The sequence below is a fragment of the Peromyscus californicus genome, unplaced genomic scaffold (genome assembly GCF_007827085.1).
Source record: "Peromyscus californicus insignis strain IS unplaced genomic scaffold, ASM782708v3 Scaffold_11__1_contigs__length_118956290, whole genome shotgun sequence".
NCBI classification, from domain to species: Eukaryota; Metazoa; Chordata; class Mammalia; order Rodentia; family Cricetidae; genus Peromyscus; species Peromyscus californicus.
In genome coordinates this window covers 66,373,753-66,400,839 of record NW_026294402.1, presented here as the reverse complement: position 1 = coordinate 66,400,839, position 27,087 = coordinate 66,373,753, and the positions used below count along the sequence as shown (strand labels likewise).

The following is a 27,087-nucleotide window of genomic DNA, read 5'->3' as shown; positions in this document are numbered from 1 at the left end:
ATAAAGAAATAAAAATTTGAAATCCCCCTCCCTTCACAGCCTTCTGTCATCCAGTTTGGAAAAAGCAAATGAACAAAGTAGTTCCGTTGAATAAATCACCCTAGGTCAGGATAAAGTGAAAAGGATAGTGTGTGTGTGTATGTGTGTGTGTGTGTGTGTGTGTGTCTGTATGCGTGTATGTGCATGTGCATGTTTATATGTTTGCATGTGTGTGCGTGCCACATATGTGTATGTACACCCATGTTCATGTGTGTCTCTGGGTGTGTACTCATATGCATGTGTGTGCATGCATGTGTATGTATGTAAACATATGTGCATATGTGTGTGCATGTTACACACACATACAAACCAGAGAACAATGTCAAGTATCCTTTTTTGGGTACCATCTGCCTTATTGTTTTGTGAGACAGAATCTCTCATTGGCCTGGACCATGCCTAGGAGGCCAGAATTGCTCCCAGAGAGCCTCAGGTATCCTCCTGCCCCAAGCCCCAGAGCTGGAATTGCAGGTGCACAGCACTGTGCCTAGTTGTTTTGTTTGTTTGTTTTTACATGGATTCCAGGAGGTCAACCTCAGATCCTCATGGTTGCACAGAAAATACTTTTACCACCTAAGATACTACCCAAAATGTGCATTTTTATATTCAATTTTGTGTTTATTTCTGGCTAAAGGACCTTAGGTGAGTCGTAAAAGCTCTGTAAAGGACATCTCTACCACTGGACAGCCTCTGTAACGGAAATCTCTACCATTGAACAGTCTCTGTAAAGGACATCTCTACCATTGGACAGCCTCTGTAAAGGACATCTCTAATGTTGGACAGCCTCTGTAAAGGACATCTCTACCATTGGACAGTCTCTGTAAAGGACATCTCTAATGTTGGATAGTCTCTGTAAATGACATCTCTAATGTTGGACAGTCTCTGTAAAGGACATCTCCAATATTGGAAAGTCTCTGTAAAGGACATCTCTACCACTGGACAGTCTCTGTAAAGGACATCTCTACCACTGGACAGTCTCTGTAAAGGACATCTCTACCATTGGACAGTCTCTGTAAAGGACATCTCTACTGTTGGACAGTCTCTGTAAAGGGCATCTCTACAGTTGGACAGTCTCTGTAAAGGACATCTCTAATGTTGGACAGCCTCTGTAAAGGACATCTCTACCACTGGACAGTCTCTGTAAAGGACATCTCTAATGTTGGACAGTCTCTGTAAAGGACATCTCTAATGTTGGACAGTCTCTGTAAAGGACATCTCTAATGTTGGACAGTCTCTGTAAAGGACATCTCCTCCTCTACCGTTGGACAGGCTCTGTAAAGGGCATCTCTAATGTTGGACAGTCTCTGTAAAGGACATCTCTACCGTTGGGCCGTCTCTGTAAAGGACATCCCCAACATTGGACAGTCTCTGTAAAGGACATCTCTACTGTTGGACAGTCTCTGTAAAGGGCATCTCTACCGTTGGACAGTCTCTGTAAAGGACATCTCTACCGTTGGACAGTCTCTGTAAAGGACATCTCCTCCTCTACTATTGGACAGTCACAGCAACTCATTGGACTGACGTAAGAGGAAATGAAGTTCACAGCTGCTGTAGCTCTAGGTTGTTTTCAAGCATTGTTGGCTCCTGTGTGGCCCTTGAGGGTAGCAGGGAACCCTGCCTTCTGGAAATTAAGGAGTGTCTCCAGCAGAGGCCATCAGGAGAGCAGATGGGGACGCTGGACCCACAGGGAGGAGCAGGTCATCCTCAGAAGTCAGTGTCCCTGGAGAAACTAGTCTGGAAGAGGTTTCAAAGTGAAAGGAGTGATTCAAAGAAAGCCGCTTTTAATGCGACCAAAGGCAGTGATGAAAACCATCTGCAAACAACTCCGTAGTTCCTTGTCTTTTTAAAACAAGCATGAAAAAGGAAGCTAGGTAGGCAAGCCGACAGATATGTTTAAGGAATCATTCTGCTGCCAGGGCCTTTGTGTTTTTCATATAACATGTAGTGAATTCTAAATACTGAACTATCCAGGAAGATGTTACAGAGAGTTGCTACATTGTGCAGACTGAACAACTGAGGAAAGCCTTTAGAGCCTTGGTTGATACCACATCTAGGGAGGCCCAATGACATGGCTCAACCCGCACTTGCGGTGTGAGTGAACCTGACAACCTGAGTCTGATCCCTGGTGGCTTGCAACTGTACCCCAGCACTTCTATGGAGGAAAGAGAGGCAGAGAGATGGGAGAATCATCTGGAAGCTTTCAGACCAGACAGTCTGGAGTATATAGCAAGCAGAAAGAGAAAGACACCCTGCCTCAAAACCAAGGTGGAAGGAGAGAACCAACCTCAGAATGTTGTCTCTGACCTCTACATACACCATGGCAGGCATATTCCTCTATTCCCACCAGGAGCCTGAGTATTGTGTAGAATGGGGATGCAGGATTCGAATGGTAACACAGTAAATGTACCTTTCCAGAATAAAGAACCACAATATTAATGAGTGAATTTTATTATGGTGCTTCTTGTTAATATTTTCATTTCAGTCCTCCTTAGCTTTCTCAAAAACACACAACAAGCATATGTAACATTTATTTGTTTCATTTTCAAAAATAAATATGACCTTTCATAGAGAAGTATAATCACGTTTTTTAAGAATACAGGCTCTGAGGTCCAACTGCTTGAGTGTAGTCTCTTGTGTGTGCCTATGCAAGTCATGTGACCCGCCAGAGCCCCTGTGAAGAGGAACAGAGGCAGTTTCTTCCTGGTGGGGTTGATGTGAAGAATGACTGAGCTAGTCCTTGGACAGGTCTTAGAATAGTAGTTGGTACACAGTAAGCACTTACTAGATACCACCCAGTATCGTTATGTCTTTCATAAGCAGTTTGACTTAATACACTTAAAGTTTATGTGTACATATCATATAGAATCTGCACCTTCCTTTCTTTCTCTTTCTTTCTTTCTTTTTTCTTTCTTTCTTTCTTTCTTTCCTTCCTTCCTTCCTTCCTTCCTTCCTTCCTTCCTTCCTTCCTTCCTTTCTTTCTTTCTTTCTTTCTTTCTTTCGAGACAAAATCCCATGTATCCTAAAGTGGCCTTAAACTCTTGTGTAGCTACAGATGACCTTGAACTTCTGATCCTCCTGCCTCAGCCCCTCAGTGCTTGGATTACAGGTGTGCACCTCCATGCCCAGTTATGCAGTGCTGGGGATGGAGCTGGGCTTTGTGCCTGCTAGGCAATTGTCTATCAGGTGAGGCACATCCCTAACCCTTGTATCATTGTATCTTTGTAAAAAGATTGTGTGTGTGTGTGTGTGTGTGTGTGTGTGTGTGTGTGTGTGTGTGTGTGTTAATTTATGCACATATGTGAGTGCAGATGCCTGCATAGGCCAGAAGAGGGCATCAGTTTTTTTGAGATGGAATTGGTTGTGAGTTGCCTGATGTGGGTGCTGAACTCAGCTCCTCATGAGTGAGCAGCAAGTGTTCTTAACTGCTGAGCCATCTCTCCAGCTCTACCATTTTTTTTTAAATATAATTAATTGGATTCTATTTCATTCAAGCACCATGATTCAATTAACCTATCCTGTCACACTGGAATTTCAAAGGTTGTCTTTACTCCTTCTTAAGCAATCCATCTTCTGCACACGTCCTTGGACATTCTCCTAATTGTTTTCTCAGGTTAAATTCCTTGATGAAGAATTGCCAGTCCCAACAGTATGCGTGCCTTAAATCTTTCAGTGCACAAGGCCTAATTTGTTCTGTGGAAATTTGTGTGCACTGAAACTCACCAATACTGTAAGGATGTGACTTCCTGACCCCTCTGCCAACATTAGCAATGAGAAATGGAGTATATGGAAAATTTCTTGCCTTTGCAGACCTGTCCTTCTAAAAGACAGTAAGAAGATTTCCTGCAGGATAGTGCCCTTGGGTAGCTAAGCTCAAGAGCTTACACTTGTGAGTTGGGTTCTCTCAGGGCCCGGAGAGGGTCTCAGCAGCTGATGGGACCCAAGAAGGGACTCAGAAGGAGCCAGTATCCCCTGGGATCCAGAACCTGCTCCCCAGTGAGGACTGTATCATGGCTGTATGCTAGCTAACGCGGTAGAGGCATATGGGAGAGGAAGATACCACAAAAGGCACCAGGCAGTTGGGGAGATTCTGAGGCCAGCCTCACTCTTCATCGCAGTCTGCTCTCCTAGCAACTAAAGGGTCTTACGAGAATATGTCCATCACTTCCACAGATGGTATCCTCAATGATGTAACCACCTTCCATCAGGCTTCCCTCCCCCAACTCTCCCAGTGTTCTCCACATCGCCACACCAAGATTCTAGCAAAGGAACTTTCAGGGAACAAGCCACATCCAACCCCTAGTGAGAGGAGACTTGATCGGGTAAGCAGGCCGGTAGAAAGCATGCCTTCTTTTCCTCAGACCTAAAGATGGGAATCCCAAAGAGTGGATTCTGTTAGAGAAGAAAAGAGACTGATGTGTTTCCAGGAGGAGAGGTCAGACACGAAGGGATCAGAAAGAGACGTCTGCTAAAGCCTTGGGATAATTCATGGGGCAAAATTAGCTCAAACCTGGTGTAAAGTATACGTTAGAGCCCTCAAAGCCGGGCCTGTTTTTCTCTTTCCTTTCCTTCCTGCAGCCTCTTTCTCCCCCTCCCCCTTCTCCCCTCCTCTCCTTCCCTCCCTCTTCTTTTGCACGTAGGTACCTGATTGTCTCGCACAGTTGTTGAGGACACAACTCATCTACCATTGCCTTTCCCTTACGCAATTCTTGAACCTCAACTGGCTGCAGAGGCCTGAGTTGATTTCTGTGCTCTTGGTCCTCTTGTTGTGACCCAGTTGCCTGGATTGGCACCTGATGATGGTAGCTTTGTCATAGGCCATGAGATCAGGTGGCATCTACTCTTCAATCCTTTCCTCAACTGTTCCTATTCTAGGTCCTTTGCATGTTCACACCTATTACCCAGCCTGTGCATTCTTGCAAGGGGGCTGCTAAGCTGGTGACAGGGCTCACAGTGGATGGATGGACCACCACGAGCACCTAGCCCTGGGCTTGTCAGTCCAGCTAGGGCCCACTCGGCCATCTGGCAAAAGCTCAGGGCAACTCCAGGCTCTCAAGGCTGCTGCTTCCTCACTTGGGAAGGTAATGGGAATACAACTTCCAGTGGGTATTTTGATAACTATATAGTATAATCTTTGTGGAATTCTGAATAAAATATTATATAAAAATCCCATCATTTGTGCCCAAGGGCCATAAAACTGATGTAATTTGAATGCAATAAATATCAGCAAGCAGCAAACAGTTCTTGTGGGCTTTCTCTTCATTTTTCAACACATACTTCAGAGTTTTAAGATACAGCGTTTACAGCATTCACCTTCCTGAATTAGGGGTGGGGGGTGCTGAGAAATAATTAGTAGGCATTTTTTTGGCCCTGGGGCTTTTCTTGTAAATGTTTTTGTTGGCAGGCACACTCTTGAGAACAGGAAGTCAGTCTCTTGTTACAGATTTAAGACTTTTCAGAGCCAAATAACAGAAAACTGGGTTAGTTCTGAAATGAGAGCTGGGATGGGGGCAGGGTGGGCTGTCCTGGGCTCTTTCTGGAGATTAATGACATCTTGCAAATATTAATTCTCTCTTTTCCTCTTAACTTGCCACCTCCTAAACAAAACATACTCAGACCGAAAACAAGTTAGCTGATCATTTTGTAGTCCTACCCTAAAATAAAAGATCTTTATGGTACCCACAGATTTATTTTAAAACTTTTGGAGAGCTGGGGAAAAGAAAGTTAGGATTGTCTCAAGTTGACCGTGTGTTGTTGTTATTGTTGTTTTTTGTTTGTTTGTCTTTTTACAAAATCTTCAGTATGAAATTTAAAGTATTAGACCTGCTATTAAAGATGCTCTTTTTACAGTAATCATAAAGATTTCTACTTTTCTTTGAAGTTTTATTTATTTTTTTATGTGAGAGTGCTCTGTTCTGCATGTACACTTACACGCCAGAAGAAGGCATCAGATCCTATTATTGACCCACCATGTGGTTACTGGGAATTGAACTCAGGACCTCTTGAAGTACAGCCAGTGCTTTTAACTGCTGAGCCATCTCACCAGCCCCCTTCTTTGAAGTTTTAAAAACAGTTTTTCTTACTAAGTAGAGTGTTGAAGCAAGTCTTGTAAATGGTATCGATATGTCGTTGAACTGGTTGCAAATACAGTGATTATTTGAAGTGGTGAGACTGGACATTTGACCAGGGCGTTTAGTTGTTGGATTAGAAAATAAGGAAATTGGTGCTGCCCTCCAAATTTACAAATGGGCTTGGTAAGGTAGAAAAGGAATTAAATTCAGTTTCTACAGATACTTAGAAAGTTGTAATCTTGACAAAGTTTATAATCTGGAGGAGGGACCAGGTGGTAGTTGCACATGCCTTTAATTCCAGCACTTGGGAGACAAAGGCAGGCAGATCTCTGTGAGTTTGAGGCCAGCCTGGTCTACAGAGTGAGTTCCAGGACAGCCAGGGCTACACAGAAAACCCTGTCTGGAAAAAACAAAACAAAACATAAGTCAAGCAAACAAACAAAAAAATGAGAGAGAGAGAGAGAGAGAGAGAGAGAGAGAGAGAGAGAGAGAGAGAGAGAGAACACATATGCCATGGTATGAGTGTAGATGACAAAGGGTAGCTTTGGGTTTTCACTGTCCACATTGTTGAAGGAGGGTCTCTCCCCTGTCTCTGCTCTAAGTGACCCTGGGCTAGCTGGCCTCCAAGCTTCAGGCAACCTTCATCCTTGCCTTCCAGCTCACTGTAGGAGCACTGGGATTGTATTGTTTTATGTATACCACAGAGCTGGGCATTTGCAATGATTCTTTTAAAAATTAAATGATTTCTTCTTATTATTATTATTGAGGGGTATACATGCCACGGTATGTGTGTGGAGGTCAGAAGACAGCTTTGTGGAGTAAGTTCTCTCCGTCAACCTTTGCATGGTTCTGGGGTTGAATTCAGGTTGTTAGGTTTGTGTAGCTAGCACCTTTACCTGCTGAGTTCTTACTGGCCCTGGGATAGTTCTTTATTTTTTATTTTTTGGTTTTTTGAGACAGGGTTTCTCTGTGTAGCTTTGAGCCTTTCCTGGAACTCACTTGGTAGTCCAGGCTGGCCTCGAACTCACAGAGATCCGCCTGGCTCTGCCTCCTGAGTGCTGGGATTAAAGGTGTGCGCCGCCACCACCCGGCTCTGGGATAGTTCTTAAAACACAAAAACTTTATAAAACTTTGAGATTTTTGAGGAAAAGATCATTTTCTGTAACAAGTATAGATATTGTACTGATAATCTAGAAGTTTCCATGATATTACAGTCTCTCAGAAAAGAAAACAGTTTACACATGTCCCAAAATAGATGCTCATGTGATTCACATGTCCCAGTATAGAGCCTCTGCATTCAGGGACCCCCACACAAGGAAGGAAAGGGCAGGACAATGGAGTGAGTGGCTGGTGGAGTCTGGAAGGATGTGTTCCCAGACTGGACATGTTCACCATAAGTCCAACTTTTTCTTTCTTAAGATTTATTTTATTTGTATGTCTTGTGTGCGTATCCGTGTGTAGGTATATGCACATGAATTCAGGTACCTATGTAGGTCAGATGAGGGCATCAGATCCCCTGGATCTATAATACAGGCAATTATAAAATGCCTGATGTGGGTACTAGGAATAGAACTCAGGTGCTTTGGAAGAGCTGTACACATTCAATAACCACTGAGCAATCTCTCCAACTCTTTAGCTTATATACAACACTGTTTGTCCAGCTGGAGATTGAACGAGTTCAGAAAACCACAATTTGCAACCTTTGGCTCACATTAACTGTTTCCTTTCTTATATTATCAAGAAACTGTTGCTTTCTGGACATGGCCAAGCAGGAGGCATCATCATGGGTGTTGACATTCACCATAAGAATGATGGAAAGGTTCAGCACAAGGAACCCAAGAGCCAGGACATCTATCTGCAGCTGCTAGTCAAGCTGTACAGGTTTCTTTCTGGCCAGAGGAACCAACTCCACCTTTAATCAGGTTGTGCTGAAAGGTTATTTATGAGTTGCACTAACTGGCCACCTCCGTTCCTGTCCAGGATGATCTGAAAGATGAAGCTTCCTGGCTGAGAAAACAAAGCAACGGTCGTTGTGGGGACAGTCACAAATGATGTAAGGATTCTGGAAGTGCCCAAGCTGAAGGTGTGTGCACTGAGGGTAAGCAGCTGGGCTGGAAGTCGCATCCTCAAGGCAGGGGAGGTGGTGGTGGTGGTGGTAGTGGTAAGAACTTCACCTTTGACCAGCTGGCCCTGGAGTCTCCCAAAGGCCATGGCACTGTGCTCCTGTCTGGTTCTTGAAAGGGCTGAGAGATGCATTTTGGCAAGGCCCCAGGAACTCCACACAGCCGCACCAAACCCTGTGTTCACTTTGAGGTCCAGAAGGTCGAATGTTCCAGAGGTAAAAGGGGCAGCCACAGCTACAAAATCTACCCCTGGATCTTACTGTTATTAAAAAACAACAACAACAAAAAACAACTTTGGATGTTGAAAAAGAAAAAGAGAGAGAGAAACTATTTATTCCTTCAAAATGACCTCTCTCTTCAGCCCATTCCAAGTGGCATCCCTCCCACAGCATTTGTTATAATTTGCTTGTCTTCTGCTATTTTGACAAATTTTGAATTTTTAACCCTATAAATAATCTTAAACTACTCAAAGCTGTCATCCCCTAGATATGAAAATCAAATTACGCTCAAGAATTCCGGGTGATGGAAAACATTACCCAGTCCCATAAGATATGGATGGCTATGGGAGTGTGGCAAAGCTGATAAACCTGGACCGTCGTCAGCACTGGAGGAGTGTTTATTTAAAGGGGATACCTGCTTCCTGGTTTTACAGCATACCAAGTATTTCTTCTCAACATTTATGAGCTTAAATAGATGCAGATGTTGCCAAAGAATGTGTTGTGAGACCAGCCATCTTAGAATTGTACAGTTTGAGCATTGAGAGGCCTGTGGGAGGATAGCTCCACACCCTCCTTCTAAGTGGGAGGAAACTGAGGCTCAGAGACTTTCATGGACTTAATACAAAGGTAGTGATATGCAGACACTTTCCCCTGAAGTCCTGGTTGTAGATTGTGTTTGTCCTAGTTCTCTCTCTCTCTCTCTCTCTCTCTCTCTCTCTCTCTCTCTCTCTCTCTCTCTGTCTGTGTCTGTTTCTTTTCTGTCTGTCTGTCTGTCAGAGAATAGGTGTCAGAGGACCACTATGGGATTGGTTCCCTCATCCCACCTCTATGTGGGTCCCAGGGATTGAACTCAGGTCACTAGGCTTGTACCCAAGTGCCTTTACCCACTGAGCCATCTTGCTAGCCTGAGATTGACTAATTCTCTTCAGACTGTATTCAGTCTCCTAGCTGGATTACCTTGTGCCATGTCTCTCCCATTTAGGGGATTTTCTGTTTTCTGTTTTTTTCCTGAGCAATTCTCCTGTCCATTTCGTAGGCATCCCATACTCTTCCTCTTTTTCAGCTCTTGGTTGGCATGGTCCAGAGCTTTTTTCTTTCATGTAAAGGTGACCAGACAGGATTCTGGCCAGGGATGATGAGAGACTGGGTAGTCAGTTTTTCCCTGCTCTGGGCTGTGGAGCACCAGCTTCTTTAGCTCCCTGGCCTCTGATCTCCATCCAAAGAGTAGCAGATGTGGGCTAGAACAATGGCTTCCCACTTAGGAATGTGTGTTGCTTTGGCAGAGGACTCAAGATTGGGTCCTGGCATCCATGTCAGGGGCTTACAAAAACCTGTAACTCTGCCTCCAGGGGATCCAACACCCTCTTCTGGATTCTTCAGCCACATTATATTTATTTATTTTTTCAAGATGAGGTTTCTCTGTGTAACAGCTCTGGCTGTTCTGGAACTCACTTTGTATACCAGGCTTGCTTCAAACTCACAGAGATCCGTTTGCCTCTGCCTACCTAGTGCTGAGTTTAAAGGCGTGTGCCACCACTGCCCAGCAAAATAAATATTTTTTAAAAGAACAATAGATGTGACCATAATGAAGACCCACTTATTTCCAGTCACTACAGGGACTACATTCAGCCCATGAGCTTAGGAGGAAGGTTGAAACTTTTGCCATAGAGACTTTGCTAACTACTACCCTTACCCTTTTTCTGTGTGTGTAAACTGTCTTTCCTGCAGCAGAAAAGAACTACCTAGTATAGTTCATTTGATCCTATTTTACTACTTGAGTAAACTTTTTAGATTTATTTATTTTTATTTGATGTATATGAGTGTTTTTCCTGCATGTATGTATGTATGTATGTATGTATGTGCATGCTTGGTGGGCAAAGAGGCCAGAAGATGATGGCATTGGAGCTCCTGGAACTGGAGTTATAGATAGCTGCTGGTTGCCATATGGCATCAGAAAGCAAACTGGGTCCTCTGGAGGAACAGCCAGTGCTCTTAAGTACTGAGCCATCTCTCCATCCCTAAAATAATTTTTTTTTTTTTTTTTTTTTTGGTTTTTTCGAGACAGAGTTTCTCTGTGTAGCTTTGCGCCTTTTTCCTGGAACTCACTTGGTAGCCCAGGCTGGCCTCGAACTCACAGAGATCCGCCTGGCTCTGCCTCCCGAGTGCTGGGATTAAAGGCGTGCGCCACCACCGCCCGGCCCCTAAAATAATTTTTATAGCCAGACTTATGATACAAAATGTCCTAGATATTTTATGACAAAACAAAACAACAACACTTGGTGAGGCCCTTTACACAGACAGGCTCTGCTCTCCAGCACCAGCTTGAAGGACTTCTAAGCAAGGCTTGGTCTTAACTCTCCTTATCCTTCCCTTTGCCTGCCTGCTTCCCAGTTCTCAGGGTAAGAACCCCCAGGGTCATCCTGCTACTCCAAACTCTGCCCTCTGATGCTCTCTGGTTTGTCCTCGGTGCGCTCTGCGTCCTGTCCTCTTTCTCCTCTCCCATTACATTCCACTCTTTTACTGTAGGCCGTTACCTCAGCAGTGCTTTTATGAGCAGGATCATTCGGAACTAATACATGTTCCTGTGCAGATGACTGACAGCCCACAGCCTTTCCAGAAGGCTCTAAGGCCTCAAAGGAAGATCTTTGTTAACCAAATTGTCTTTTTTTTTTTTTTTTTTTTTTTTTTTTTTTTTTTTTTTTAGGTTTTTCGAGACAGGGTTTCTCTGTGCAGCTTTGCGCCTTTCCTGGATCTCGCTCTCTAGACCAGGCTGGCCTCGAACTCACAAAGATCCGCCTGCCTCTGCCTCCCAAGTGCTGGGATTAAAGGCGTGCGCCACCACCGCCCGGCTCCAAATTGTCTTTTTATTGGTGGAATTTCAGCCCATGTGTCAAAGGGAAGTAAAATACCACAAAGGAAGGAGAAAGCATTTGAAATCTTCCTTAAGACTTTCTGACCCGAAGTGGAAGCAAGGGACAGAGCTAGAGTGCCTATATGGTTTGTACTAAAGATAAGGGCATGGACATGTTCAAGGACATTTTTATTTCTGGTTTATGAGCTTATTCATAGAAAAAAAATATTACCAATGTTTAGAATCCATAAATGGCCATGTTATTTAACTAAGAATCATCCTTAAACATTCTCATTAAAAAAATAAAATTAAATGTAAATCCAGAGAACCATACATTTGGCAATCCCTCCTCACCTCAGACTGTCTCTTCTCCCCACTGTCCAGCTCATAAAGCACTGGTGGGCTGGAATGGGCCATCCCTCACTGAAGAGCCCTCAACCATGCAAAGGTCTGACGAGGAAAAAGAGTTCTTTCCTCTGACTTGAAACTTATTTAGTTGAGATTTTTCTCACCAGAGTCCTTGTATTTTTTTTTTCCCCATGGGCAACTGCCCCTTAATTAATCCCATTTCCCCCAGTTCTAGTTCGTCTGAGCAGCTGAACAAACAAAGACGCAGGCAGCCATTTTAATGTGCTTCCTCCCCCAGCCCCTCTGGGATGGGTGGGCTGTTCATCTTGTCCGTAAACTGGGGCCGAGATGGGCCTGGAGAAAGCAGCTAGGGACTTCTGTCAGGATTAATTTTAATAGACTGCAGGCTGCCGCCCAGGAACCATAACCCAGCAAATGGCTCTAAATTAGTATTTGCTGATAAAAAAGGGAGATAGGAGCTGAGCGTTCAGCCCTGCATCTCCAACAGTTTGGATAACTACTAATGCAAGGGTATACTTTTCTCATGATCGCGTGCACTTTACAGCCCGAACCCTGGGATGGCTGAGGAAAGCGGGCTCCGTGTCCTCGATGGCAGGGAAATTAGCTGGGGGAAATGGGACATTTCGTAGAAGTTTTGGATTTTAGAGCTGGACCGGAAATGACTCTACCCTAATTCCTATGGACCTAGGGTACTCTGTGTTTCTGATCTCTTTAGTGTTCCTATCTGCTTTTCTGCGTCTCCCATTAGCCATGACCATGCCATTCTCTGAAGCTCTTCTATTTTGATTAAACAATAACAGTTCCCAAAACTAATTTGGCTCCTAGAATAAAAATAACTTGTTTCTCTAGATTCTTTTTATCCATCCCCATTAATGGCTGGGCATGAGAGAGATTTTATCAATCACCTGATATTCTTCAATTCCTCTTGGTTCCCTAGTTATCTCTAGCAATGGCCACCCAGGCCCCCCAAAAAGTCCCCTCCCTTCTTTCTCCTTGTTAAGTCTCATCCCCCAACCCTCTCCCTGCCATTGGCTGGTCGTCTACTTCCTTCCCCCAGTCTGATCTCTATAGAACTCAGCCATTTTGCCTACACTGCTCTCTTGGTATCTTGACCTCCCTGGATCGGTGGCTCCTCTCTTGCTCTCCCTCCCCGTCTCTCCTCTCATGTCTAATTTAGCCTGCCAGCCATGTTCAGCCTAGAATGTTCCCTCTGCCTGCTTTCTCCCTTACACCAACAATAAAAATCTCCATACTTTAGGAGTAGCCACGCCTTCCTCCTTTTATTTCACTTTTTCATTTATCTGGTGCTGAAACCATGGGAGAGGCATAAACGAGCTCCCTTCCAAAGGACGCAGCCTTTCTACACCATGCTGCTGATTTCACTCTCCTAAGTATGTGTAGCTCATTTGTTTCTGCTGGCTTCTGCCAGCCACCCGCCATATTCAATTCCAAATTCTAGAGTCCACTTCTTCAGTAGCTTCTTGTCTCCACCGGCTCTAACCACCTGTCTCTCTTCACCTACTCTGTAAATGTCCTTTCTCTGGCTCCTAGAGCCCGCTACATCCTCTGGGATGCCCATCACCTGGGCATCTATCTCTCTGTCTCCCTGGCTCCTGGACCCTGCTGTGCCCTCTGGGGTACCAATCACCTGGGCATCTCTCTGTCTCCCTCTGGCTCCTGGCCCCTGCTAGGCCCTCCAGGGCCTCATCACATGGGCACCTCTCTATTTGCTAAGCCTGCAACCTCTCCACACCCTTACAGCCTCTATAATACTGGATCCTTCCCTTGGGTGGAACTCTTGCTCGTCCCCATTTATCTCTCATGTTTGCACTGCTCACTGACTTCCAGCTCCTTCTTGGAGCTTATTGGAACTCTAGGGTGGAGTCTGTTTCGTGACCCTTCTTCCTTTCTCCTGGGACTCAATTCCTTCTTCAGACTCAGAAATTTTATTCAGGCCTCACGGTCTTCCCGCAAATGGCTTGGCTTCAGTACAGCTCAATGGCCAAGGACGGCACACTTGAGTTCCAAATTCTTGCAGCCTGTAACAGCTGCCACTGCACAAGCAAGTGAACCTAAAATCTCTCATCTCTAAGGTTTTTCCGCTTTCCACTCTTGAAATTTTTTTCATCTCTATGATTTCTCTCTATTCTGCTCTCAAGAAATCTTTTAAGACTGTTGTATAAGATTTGTAAGTTCACTGGATGTGGTTAAAGAATCTGTAAAGTCTGTAATGAAAATTGGCTTAAAACAGAAAGGATTATAGTTAAAACCCTATACAAAAGTAATTTTAATTTGCTATAACATACTATATATGTGATTTAACTTCTGTTTAGAATTATATATATATCTATATATCTATATATAACCATATATATCCAAGTTTTGTATATGTGTATACATATAGTTACTTTGAGTAGACCTTGGTAACCTTAGGAATTTATAAATTTTGGTTATATTTAATCATCCTAATTCTAACTTGGATAGAAAAATAGATGTTTTTAAATAGCAGCCATGTGACTTGCCTCCATCTTGCCTGATGACCTCATCAGGATGAGAGAAACCATGTGACTGGCAGCTATCTTTACTAAGGCTAAAGGGTACATGGCATGTGGCTTTATGACCATCTTGATTGAGACGACCACATGGCATAAAGTAACTAAAACTTCTTAGTCCCACTGAACTCTCTGCTTATCATTGTATCTCCCTTTTAGACTAAGAAGACAACAGCAGGTCTCCAAAATATCTTAGATTAGGATGATTACATATAATCAAAGTTTATAAATTCCTAACGAGCAAGGCCTGGATGATTCCGATGGATTTTCTGAGCACCCTGAGCCCCTGCATCTTAGACAGCTCTAAAGCCACCTATACTTCCCTAGCCCCAGGCAGCCCCACAGAACCCAGGCAAGAGTGAGACAGGCTGCATTCCTCTCCCTTCCTGTCCTTTGACCATCATTCCAGCCTTCCTGGGCCCCAAAAATGACACCCCAATTTCAGCAGGAAGTAGTTTTTATTTATTTTTATTTTTATTTTTTTTCTCGTTTTTTCGAGATAGGGTTTCTTTGTGTAGCTTTGGAGCCTGTCCTGGAACTCACTCTGTAGCCCAGGCTGGCCTCGAACTCATAGAGATCCACCTGGCTCTGCCTCCTGAGTGCTGGGATTAAAGGCATGCACCACCAACGTCCGGCCTAGGAAGTAGTTTTTAAGAGATTAATTTGTACCTTATCATCATAAAAGCCTGAAATGTTAGATCTTAAACCTTAAAAAAAAATCTCACTCAGGCTTTCTCACCGCCCCCAACCCTCTCCCTCCCAGGGGCTGGGGCTTCCCTTTCCTCAGTCTGATCGCTATAGAACTCAGCCATTTTGTCTAGACTGCTCTCTTGGTCTCTTGGCCTGGGCTGCCTGCCTTGGTCAGTGGCTCCTCTCTTGCTCTCCCTCCCCCTCTCTCCTCTCATGGTCTAATTTAGTCTGCTGGCCATGTTCAGCCTGGACTCTTCCCTCTGCCTGCTTTCTCCCTTATATCAGCACTAAAAATCTTCTCCATACTTCAGGAGTAGCCACATCCTCCTCCTTTTATTTCATTATTTTATTTTTCATTCACTCCTTGTCCCCTCCCTGCTTTCTCCTTCTTTGCCCTGTGACTAGTCAGCCTATAAGTAGACACTGAGCTCTCTGGACCTCTTACTAGAGATGCCCCTGGGAAGTCTTTCTGAAATAAAGCATGTGCTTCTGTTCACTCCTTCCCTTGTCTTTCTTTCCATCCATCTTCCTCTTCCCTGTCCCTCTTTCCTTTCCTCACTGTTTTCCTCCTACCTCAATTCTAATTCTCCCCCCTTGCTCTCTCCTCCATATATGTGTGAGGCCATGACAGGGAAGAGGGTAAGCATGGCCTGTAGACAGAGGAGGCAGGAAGGTCCTGGCTCCTCCTGATGTGGAGGGGGCACCTTGGGGGACTGACTTGGTTTGGTTGAAGTAGTGTCTGGTTCATTACTCATTAGGTATAGCTGCTATTTGGGTTTGTTTGACTCTTCAGTATGTTCTATTCCCTAGTAAAAACATTGGGGGAGGGAATCAAGTCAGTCACAGAAGTGAATTTGCTTCATGCTTGTTAATGACCTTTGGGAACTTTAGGTCCATCCTCTACCTCCACTATCTCCTCAGTCTTCATGGATTATGTCAATTGTTCCTGGAGAGAGAATTACACACACACACACACACACACACACACACACACACACACACACACACACCTTTATTCGTTACTTGTCTGGTTGCTGTGACAAATACCCGACAACAGTAAATTCAAGGAAAGGTTTACTAAGGCTCACACTTTGAGGATACAGCAGATCATGGTGGAGAAGTCATGGTAGCAGGAGTGTGAGGGGGTCACTCACACTGTATTGAAATCAAGAAGCAGAGAGAGAGAGAGATGACTGCTAGTCCTTAGCTCAATTTCTCTTTTTTATTCAGCCCTAAACCCCAGCCTATGCAATGGTGCTGCCCACAGTTAATATGGATCCTCCCACTTCATTTAACCCCATCGAAATGCTCCCTCACATGCTCAGAAGTTTGTGTCAAGCCTGTCCAGTTGACAATATTAACAAAACAATACCATAAAAATGTTTAGTGCAAATTCTGTGCTATTTCTTAAGAGTGTCCAAGCCAGGGCACTTGGGCAAAGGGCTAATGGCTAAAATTTTAAAAGCAAAATGAAACAAAAATCAATTGATGAGGAAGAGGAGGAACAACTGGGGTCATATACATTGCCTGTGGAGTGAAAAATGACAGGGACACTTTGTAAACAGTTTGGCAGCATCTTAGAAGTTAAACATTCACTTACGCCCTGGCTTCTTAAGAAGTTAAACATTCATTTACCCCATACTGAGGCAGGATAGAAAGATGGGAAAAACTATGGGGACACAGAAAGGGAAAGGATCCCCTCACCCTGGAGTCTGGTTGAAGTCTCTTGCCAGCTGAGAAGTAAGAATTCTCGCACATTGCTGCAAGGGCTGCTGGTAGAGATAATATTCCTTTCATATGGAGAGACTGTATGTTAAAATAGCAACAAACCAGACTTAAGTCCTAAATGTGTTAGACTTGGAGAAGGTCCTTATTTCTTCCCTACACATTTTCTGGGAATCTCAAACAAGATTATTAACTCTGTTTACAGTGAAGGTACCCTACCTTCCCGCATCCCTCTGGTCTATTTTTTTACCTTATCAGTTGTAATCCTGTCAGTATATGTGAGGGGGCACAATAAAGAAAGTTTCAACATTACCGCTCCATTATTAGAGGCAGGGGTTTTTATTGTGAATAAGAGAGAGAGAAAAACCATTTGGAAGAGTCCAGAACTAAGAGAAAAAGCAGACTGGACATGTCCAAGGGAAGGGATGGGGGGACGCAGGGGAGAATAATGAACATAGCAAGAGACAGAGCATAGTGAAAGAGTCCTAGAGAACGTGGGGGGGCATAAATCATGCAGATTATAAATAGGACAATAGTAGCTGTGGGGAGTTACTCCTTCTGGGGATAGAAAACACAGCTCACAAGTTCTTGAAGAATTCTGGCTTTTATCTAACCACCAGAAATCCTTCTATAGTCCAACTTGAGTTCATTTCTGGATATATGGACTTCCTGAGACATGACAACCAGGAACCATGTCTGTGGTCTCTTTTAGATTTCTTAGCAATGTTACAAAGATAATAACTTCAAAACCCCTTAAGTATAAGTATTGCAAAAACAATGAATGGCTACTCTCCCTTGAGAAACCCATGTCCACATCTGGGTATGTCATACATTCCATCAGATAACCTCTCTTAACACTCCTAATTAAGCCTATGTTAAAATATTTTTTATTAGATTCCTACTCTGCTAGTCCTGAATATTTTCTGTATTAAAGCTACAAATCCTGGGATGGCCTGAAAGTCACTAAAAGATTAGGGGAACTTCTCAGGCTGTGGAAGGCAATGCAATGGAATGGAGCTGTTCTTCCTGTCCCCTTTGCTAATATGGCCTAATAAGGCTGCTCTTAAGAGAAATGAAAGTTTATGTTGACTTGAACACCTATACAAAGATGTTGATAGTAATTTGATTTATGATCATTAATAACTGAAAACAACTCAAATGTCCTTCAGCATAAACAGACTCACACAGTGCAATATTACTTACTTAGCAATATAAAGAAAGATTGGCATAGAGGAACTTCAAGATCACTACACTAAACATTAACAAAACCAGACTCGGAAATTATCAAACTATTTTCCAAAGAGGTTGTACTATTTTGCAACCCCCTCCCCCATTAGCAGTCTATAAGAATCTCAGTTGCTCTTCATTTTTTTCTAACAGTTGACATGGTCAGTCTTTCTACATCCTGATATTCTGACTTGTCCAAATATTCAAATCTTGTTGTTTTGTTTGTTTTGAGACAGGGTCTCACTATGTATTCTTGGCTGGCCTCCAATTCACTATGTAAACCAGGCTGGTCTTGAACTCACAGAGAGCCTGCCTCTGCCTCCCAAGTGCTGGGACTAAAGGCATGCACCACCACACCTAGCTATATTGTCTTTATGATATGCATTTTATTATAGCTGGTTATATTGGTCACTCATTATTTTTTAAAGATTTATTTTATTATGTTTACATTGTGTATGTACATATGTGTATGTGTGTGCACACGAACCAGGTGCCTGCAGAAGCCACAGATGCCCTGGAGGTGCATTTAAAGGCAATTGTGAGCTAGCCAACAGGGGTGCTGGTACCCAAGTTCTGGTCCTCTACAAGAACACTATGCACTCGTAACCACTGAGCCATTTCTACAACCCCCCTGTCATTTATTTTTATTGTGATTATTGTTCATTCAGGAATCCCTGTGAAATATTTGTCCAAATTTTGTATTTCTTAATTTTAGATGCGACACTATTGCTTTTGCCATGTTTTACTTATTAGAAGTGAGTCAGGAAGTCTTTGACATGAGTGTCCTATACTTTCTCAAAGCGCAGGCGAATAGCTGGGAAAGCAAAAAAGACTCACATCCCGAGAAAGCGCGCCAAAGCCAGACACTTCTGCGGTGATGTCACTTCCGCCCCTGCGCGCTTCCTCGGGCGCCCCCTGCTCCTGGGCTCTGTCCGTTTCCGGCCTTTCCCTAAAGCTCTGCTCGGCTCGAAGAAGCCGTTCTCTTCCGGGAAAATGGCGACTCCCGCTCGCGCGCCAGAGTCGCCGCCGGCCGCAGAGCCTGCGCCCGCCGGGGGCCCCGCTGGGGAGCCCTGCCCGCCGCGCCAGCCGCAGCCCGTGCACAATGTTCTCGCTGCCCCGCGGCTTCGAGCCCCCAGCTCCCGAGGACTTGGGGCAGCGGAGTTCGGCGGAGCTGCGGGAGAGGTTGAGGCGCCAGGAGAGACTTTTGCGCAACGAGTAAGCGGGGGGGTCGGGAGGTCGCGGTTGCCGGGAACGGGGCCCGGGATCAAGGAATAGGCCCTCGAGGGTCGGGATCCGGGACCAGCCTCCCGCTCCCCACCGCGGCCTTTCGGGCGAAGGTGACCTTGCGTGGGCAGGCCTCCTGGGCAGGCCCGGGCTGCGCGCGCCATGCCTCCATGCTGCCTGGCCCTCACTGGGCAGCAGTGCCCGCCTGCTCGATTCCACGTTCCCACAACGGCATGGAGAGAGGCTGGGTACCAAATCCTCTTGACCAGAACGTGTCGATCCCCTCTTCTCGATCTAGAGCCCCACTCTTTCCCAAACCAAAGGAGATGGGGAGAGCGAGCTCTAAAGAGTGGCCAATCGGGCCTAGAAAGTTTCGCGCCCCCGTAGTAGGGTAGATTATGATAGCTGATTTTTTTTTTTTTTTTTAAGGCAGCTTTGTTTAAGATGGGATTGAAGTAATAAGAGGCAGAAGACACCAAAAGGATATTTTCCGAGAGATTTTCAGCAAGGGGGAAAGTGAACTATGAAGGCAGTCGAGGGACTGGGAAACTTAAGTACTGGTGAACTAATTTGGAGATAAATATATAGTTATTTTATTCATATATGTGTGTGTATGTATGTATATTCATAGTTAACAGGTGGCTGAAATTTCTGGAGAGCCACAAAGGATAATGAGAAAATTGGGAGAGAGGAATGGATTCAAGGTTAACTTTTTATTTAGGGTGTATTTAATTGAAGGGAATAATGGCTGGCGTTTAGTTAGTTAAAATCCAACTGATTAAACCCTGAGAAATGGTACTAGGCTCGAGAGAGGGCCGAAAAAGCCGAGGAAGCTCCGATGCAGAGAGATGTTAGTACTGTTGAAAACGTGCGAATGAATGAATGTGGTGTGGTATCAGGAAGAATAGGGACCTAAGAGGCCTCCATTTGTTATGTAACCATGGAAAAGAACCAGAAAGGGAATTTCACTGAGAGAAAGGAGCCAGTGACCACTTTGCAGGAGGGGTTCCTACTGGAGACAGGTAGGTGTTTTGGTTTTTCCAGAATGGGTTGTTAATATTAGCAATAAATTAACGTTTTGATCTCAGGACATTTTTAGATTCTTTAAGAATTACTAGGCATCCCTACGAGCTCTTGTTTATATAGGCTGAATCTAGAAATATTACGGATTTATCAGAAACAACTAAGAATTCTTTCAAACACAAAAACACATAAGTCCCCTTCCTTTGTAAGATAGTGATGTCATCCCATTATGTGACCTCTGGTAAACCTGTAGTACTACCTGTTGTACTCACCTTTTATGACAGGTAGCAAATAGTGCCTTTGACCCAACAGAGCCATTCTTCAGCCCCAGGGGTTCAGAGACAACATTTTTAAAACCACTGGTCTTTGTCAATGTGTTTATTGTACAGGTTGAGTATCTGTTTTCCTAAATGTTTAAGACCAGAATTTCATATTTTTAAGGGGCTTGAAATATACGTGTGAGTGTATGTAGAGACAGTGTAGAGTTAAGACCCAAATCCAAACATGAACTAAAGTTGTTTTTATACATGACTTGAAGGTAATTTTGTACTGTGTTCTTTGTAGCTTGGGTTTGACTGCATCTCATCATGTGGTCAGGTGTGAATTTTCCATGGGGCAGTCAATTGCAGATTTTAGATTAGGAAGATACAACTTTTATTCCTGAAATTCTGATTCAATGAAATAATTCCCCAATCAAAGCACTCTCTTGATGGGGGGGTGGGGGAGATTAAAAAAAATTAAAAGTCAGCTTTTCTTCAAGGGTTACATTTTGCCTTTTAAATACTGTGTTTTCATGTTTAAAAACATGGCTCTAATGTGTACCTGTTGGTTTCTTTTTTGCATTCGACAGAAAATTCATTTGCAGATTGCCCGACAAAGGTAAAAAGATTTCAGACACCATTGCCAAACTGAAAGCTGCCATTGCAGAACATGAAGAGCTTAGACGGAGAAGTGAACTGTTTGATCCTGGTAGTGTAGACTGTAAGCTAAGGCAAAAAGCAACCACAAGAGTTGATACCGACATAGACAAAGCCCAGAATTCTGACCTGATGCTTGATACTTCATTAGTTCGTGACTGTTCCTCTGTAGACGTCAAATCATCCAAAACCACCTCAGAAACACAAGGACCTGTACACCTCACTCACAAAGGCTCTGAAGAGACTTTGGAGGCTGGCTGCACAGTGAACACAGGCGCAGCTCCCGGCAGCAGAGCCAGGGCACCCTCATCTGAAGTTAACAGACATCCCCCCCAACGCCCTGTTTCAAGTCAAGCGGAAGACATTTCCAGCAGCATTGACAGTCTGTTTATCACTAAGTTGCAGAAGATCACAATCACAGACCAGAGTGAACCCTCAGAAGAAAACACCAGCGCTGAGAACGTGCCGGGGCTCCAGAGTGAGACTCCTAAGAGGCCTCATTACATGGAAGTGCTAGAAATGCGAGCTAAAAACCCAGTGCCGCCACCTTCTAAGTTTAAGACCAATGTGTAAGTGTCGAGGAACAGGCTTGTCCTAAGACTGTTGTGTGGTGATGTCAGTTCAGAGAGTGCTGTGTGAGGAGCTTGTAAGCAGGAGTGAGCATACTGTGAAAATAGACCAGCACGGCTAGACTGGAGAACTGCTTTTGAAAAAAATGAAGTTAGTTTTGAAGGAAGTCATAGAAGGGGTTTTAAATAGCAGCTGGGGAGTAGTGTGCTTCAAGATACTTGGCCAATGTTTCATAATAAACACAGTGGGAGGGCAGATGTATCCTGACTTTTTTCAGTACCGTTTGCTAGTGTGCAGCTCCCTCTCAATTGCTGTGTAAGCCCAGAGAAGCAATTGCAGGAACTAATGGGCTGTTCATCAGGAAACAAAACAAAACAAAGTGTGTTCACTACAAGTAGACAGCCGAGCTGTGGGGACACAGTGAAGTAAAGATTTTGCTCCTTAAAGAGGTTGGAATCTAGAGGACCGACCACTCAAGGTTTCCAGACTTGAAGAAATGTTAGACTAGGTGATAGTAGTTTCCAGGAAAGGGACGCTAAAAGGACTTTCTTAAAGATTTAGCTAAAAATAGATTTGGGGAGAATTGGGGGGAAATGTTGCTTTTGAGTTCTTTGCTATAATGTTTCTGAGTTCAGCAGAAAAACAAAGAGCTCTGTGAGGAGAAGAGAGTTATTGTAGTACTTAGGCCGTCTGCAGGAGTACTGCTGGGTAACGGCCGTCTTTACATAGTGATGTCAGACACAGGGAGACCATAGCTGTTCTGCTTAGGGAAGCTTCAAAAAACCCACGTCATGTTCTTGCAGAGGCTTTAAACCTACTCCACTGGGGTTGGGGAGTTAGCTCAGGCCCTGGGTTCGGTCCTCAGCTCTGAAAAAAAAAATACTCCACTAATTATTATATTAACCTTAAATGGTTTCTTGTGTTTAGAAAACCAGGTCCTAGTACATTTTCCGCTAGAAAAGTAACCTTTGAGAAAGGTGTCTTGTGAAGGGGTCTCATCTTCTGTGCCAAGCATTCTCTTCACTTCTAGGAGGTCACATTGGAAGACCAGGGGTGTCAGAAAGAGGAAGGTGGCCCAGTCACAGCCATGTGGCCAGGAATAGGGAAGGTGAGAAATTAGCAGTGAGGGCCACCAAGATTAGTGAGTTTGAGAGAGAAGGGGCAGTGAGTGCATGAAAGAGACCAGGAGAGGCTGCAGCTGGCCACAGATATGTGGTATTGGGCTTGTGTGTGAGCGGAGCTTTGAGCACAGTAAAAGGTGTGCTGGTAGCACTTTTCAGCCTGTGGGTCATGACCCCTTTGGGGGTTTGAATGACCCTTTGACAGGGGTCACATCAGATACCCTGCATATCATATTTATGAGTCATAACAGCAAAGTTACAGTTATGAAGTAACAATGAAATAATGTTATGGTTGGGGTCACCACAACCTGAGGGACTGTATTAAAGGGTCGCAGCATTAGGAAGGTTGAGAACCTCTGCTAGTTCCTCTGACTTTACCTTTTCTGATTTGTATACTATCTGGGTACTGGAGACTACCTCATCTGCTCATGGCTGACTTTGCAGAACTTCATATGTACATGTCAGTTAGCTATGAAACAGGACCCCCTGGGGGTTCATTTCCAGTGCAGAATGCCAGTTCCTTCTGAGACATACACATTCATGAAGTGACTGGTGACAGCACTGTATCATATACCACCACCCCTACCCCATCCATCCTGTCCTGTCCATGACCTTACATGGTGTTTCCTTGATCTCACCATCATCCTTGAAGGAGAAGGTTCTCATCTCTGGGGCTGTAATTGTCAATTCCTCCCTCTAGCCTCAACTTCCAACACCTCCCTTTCCTTCAGAACTGGTCAGGCTGTCAGTGTCTGTATTATATTCCACAGAGGCAGTACCATGTTTACTTCTTTTACTGGGCATTAAGCTCTTTACAAGCGTTCTCTGAGTGAATGGAGGGAGTATAAGGTGTGAGGAAGAAAGGCAGTGTTTGTATCAGTATATGCGACCATTGTCGGCATCAAGCATGGGCAGACTTCATGCTATTTCCCTGTAGAAGTAGTAGGCTCCTGGGCTAGGGACCGTCTGCATGGTTTGATGTGTCTGCTTTTCCTTTCTCAGGTTACCCACCCAACGGAGTAACTCACCGAGTCACTGTCAGAGGGATGAGTCTCCTGCTTCCTCAGAAGAGCGGCGACGCAGGGCTAGGCAACATCTTGATGACATCACAGCAGCGCGCCTTCTTCCGCTCCACCACCTGCCTGCGCAGCTGCTCTCCATAGAAGAGTCGCTGGCCCTGCAGAAAGAGCAGAAGCAGAATTATGAGGTAATTCTGGAGTCTTGGGTCGGTCTTGTCTATGTGGTGGCTGCTGCTTTGGGAGTCAGAATTAACTTTGGCTGACTAGAAGAGTCAAGTTTTAGAGATGTGCACCAGTTTCCAGTCACAAAGTTGCTAGAACTATGGGGACCTCAGTAATAATTCCCCAGTAGATCAGGGTGAGGATTGGAGTGACATGGATCAGCTGTCTGCTGCTGCTGGGACAACATATGTCTCTCTCCCATGTGGTAGCTTCTCAGTGGTAAGGGACCTGCTTAGGGAGACAGTTCCCAGTTCCATCTCCTGCAGTGCAAGGGCCAGCCCAGAAGGACAGGAGATCATGCTGGGTTGCCAGCCGCTGATGGGGTGCTTGAAACCATTACTCATGACCCTTATGAATAGAGGCCCTTTCTACTTTGGGTCTAAATCAGTTGTATATAGCACTGTGTTTTGCATAGAATTTTAAAAAATGGATATTAAGGTGTTGATGGCACATACCTTTAATCCTACCACTTTAATTCCAGCAGTTGGGAGGTAAAGGCAGTCAGATCTCTCTGAGTTTGAGGCTAGCCTGGTCTGTACAGCTAATAGACGACGAGACCCTGTCTATAAATAAAATGTATAATATTGTTGAAGTTTGTGTTCATATTAGCAGGATGGGAGAAGTAAGCATGGAGATTAGTTATGGTTAGATTGTAACATTGTGAGTTTCTGGGAAAAGGACATCCCCTCTCTCCTGAATTGCTTAGTTGGATTTTAGTCAGGTGCCTGCATCTGCTAAAGTCAAACTAGCTTTAACTCTGCTTGGCTTTTCCTAAGCGTTCAGCTGGCATGGACTGGTATCTTTATGGCCCTTTGTGTTTCTTCCTCTTAGTTCATTAGAGTTAGCATCAGATCCAACTGCTATGCTGGAGAAGTGACCTTTGAATTGTCTAGGGGGTTTTTAAATACCAGTCTTGAGACATTTTTAGGCTAAACCCTCTGAAATGGGTTGCCTTGACAGAATAGTAATAGTAGGTACCAATTATGCCTACCCATAATGTTCATGGGCTGAAGTAAGGAGCTGCTGAAGTTGAGGAATGTATGGGGGTTGGGGTTGGGTGAATCAAAGATGAACCCTGAAGTCTAACAGCAGTTGGGTAATCTTTATGTGTAGAAAAGTCCACTGCCACTCTGAAATTTACTTGGACCTTTTTGAGTGTTAATTTCTGAGACTTTACTTACTGAGGAGCAGTCAGCATGCAGCATTAATGTCTTGGCTCTTTTTGTACCATTGAGGTGTACTCCTCAAACTTAGAAAATATGATTTAATCTAGAGAAGGAAGTCTTGTCTGTTGGAGACATTGGCACCACATTGGTGATTTCTAATACAGACAGGTGGTTCTGTGTGTATACAACACTTAGTGTGTCTGTTTATAGCTACCGTAGTGCTCAGCTGATTCCTCAGTTTCTTGTGCAGAGGTAAGCTGTCGAGTGCAGCATTGCTTGATAATGGAAGTCACTAGCAACTGCAGCAAGTGGACAGCTCTCAGATACATCGCCCTGTGTCTAACAGGACACAGCTGTCAATTTTCTGTGTTGCCAGAGACAGTGGGAATTATGCTCGTTTATCCCGGGTCTTATTGAATATTGTAAGGGGAGCTGTACTGTGTAACTTGGGCTTTGTTCTTTGTTTTGAAGGAGATGCAGGCAAAGCTCGCAGCACAGAAACTGGCCGAGAGACTGAATATTAAAATGCAGAGCTACAATCCAGAAGGGGAGTCTTCAGGGAGATATCGAGAAGTGAGGGACGAAGATGATGCCCAGTCCTCGGATGAATTCTGAAGATGAGCACTGGGAGGATATCTCTCTAAAGCTGACTATATATCTCTATGAGCTATCATTGCCTCAGTGAACTTCCCAACAAGTATCAAGATCAGTGTCAGACTTTGTTGAGGGACAGCAGTTTTTAAAGTTACACAAAGGTAGCTACAAACTAAGAGCCCAGCTTGTCTTTCAGAAGATGATCTTCATGTGCTTGAACAGTTTGATATTTGAACATTGTGTTTGACTGTATTGTATTCCAGTTTTGCAGTATGTTGTGCATTGGTCTGATACTTTAGTGTGAGTAGAGCACACTTTTTCTTTAAGATAGCTGCTTCTTCCTTATTCTTACTCTTATCAAATATCTTTGCTTATGTCCCTTCTGGTGAAATACTTTGTTATCCCAGGCACCTAAATCAATTAGGAAGACCTGGTTCCCTTTCTTGGGAAGTGAAGGGAGCCGTCTACAGAATGGTACGCATGCTTGCATGGAGTTCCTGATGGTGGCTGTGAAACAGTGTGGAGGACACTCAAATTGTCAGGTGGTTATTTGCTGCTCCTGTCTTCTCGGGGGTGACTGCTACCTTTCTGTGATGAAACTAGGAGCACCTTGAGGAGGTGCTGGATGGGGGAGGGTCTTCTGAGCTGGTGTGGGGAGCTGCTCTTGGTTTCCCCTGGCTTGACTCATTGCTGGTCTTGGGTGATAGGTCCATATACAGGGCGCTCCTGTTTGGTAAGGAAACCGGTGTTTTTCTAAGAGTTACGGTTGAATTGTCAGCATATTGCTTTTTCCCTTTTTAAACCCAAAGAGGTGTTTATAGGCTGCAGAAACCACAGTCTCATGTATGTACACATTTGTGTTGTTTAAAATGATCATATGATCATCTCCAGCAAAGATAACAATATGTTATCAAAAAACCTTTGTCTATTATGTGGAACCTGTAAAAGAGAAATAAAATACCAATCAGAGCAACTTGACATGCTAATGGTTATATTTTTGTGGTACTTGTTTGAATTGGACTTCTTTAAAAGCAATGTTTGTACATGAAATTGGACTGAAAACATTTAGGTCAGATACCCATGTGAAGGTTCCATAGTGGATGCTTTTAGCTAACAGAAATAAGCACTTTCCATATCCTTCCCACTAAGCTGCTGTAAGAACCATATGGAACCTGTGGTTTTAAAACTCCTAATAGATGATTTCAAAACAGATTGTTCTTTACCTGTAGAATGAACTAGCGTTTCTGGAAGGTTGGTAAAGGAGAGCTCATGCACATGGCATGAAGTTGTACAGTCATTCCCCTGTGAACTGACCACTCCGTCTGTTAATATTTGAATGTTCATACTTTGACTTCCTTTTCTACGAAGTCAT

The 27,087-nt window shown here is 44.1% G+C and overlaps 1 protein-coding gene and 1 pseudogene across 1 annotated transcript; both read left to right on the top strand.

The window, feature by feature from the left end:
• The first annotated feature begins 7,887 nt into the window (after positions 1 to 7,887).
• LOC128105210 (60S ribosomal protein L18-like) lies at positions 7,888 to 11,018 on the top strand (annotated as a pseudogene).
• Positions 11,019 to 18,827: 7,809 nt separating this feature from the next.
• Positions 18,828 to 26,693, top strand: Polr2m (RNA polymerase II subunit M). The gene is made up of 4 exons (XM_052713773.1): positions 18,828 to 19,074; positions 20,957 to 21,592; positions 23,717 to 23,921; positions 25,593 to 26,693. Exons 1-4 carry the CDS (start codon positions 18,962 to 18,964, stop codon positions 25,734 to 25,736), a joined length of 1,098 nt encoding a protein of 365 aa, XP_052569733.1. The 5' UTR covers positions 18,828 to 18,961; the 3' UTR covers positions 25,737 to 26,693.
• The last annotated feature ends 394 nt before the right edge of the window (positions 26,694 to 27,087 follow it).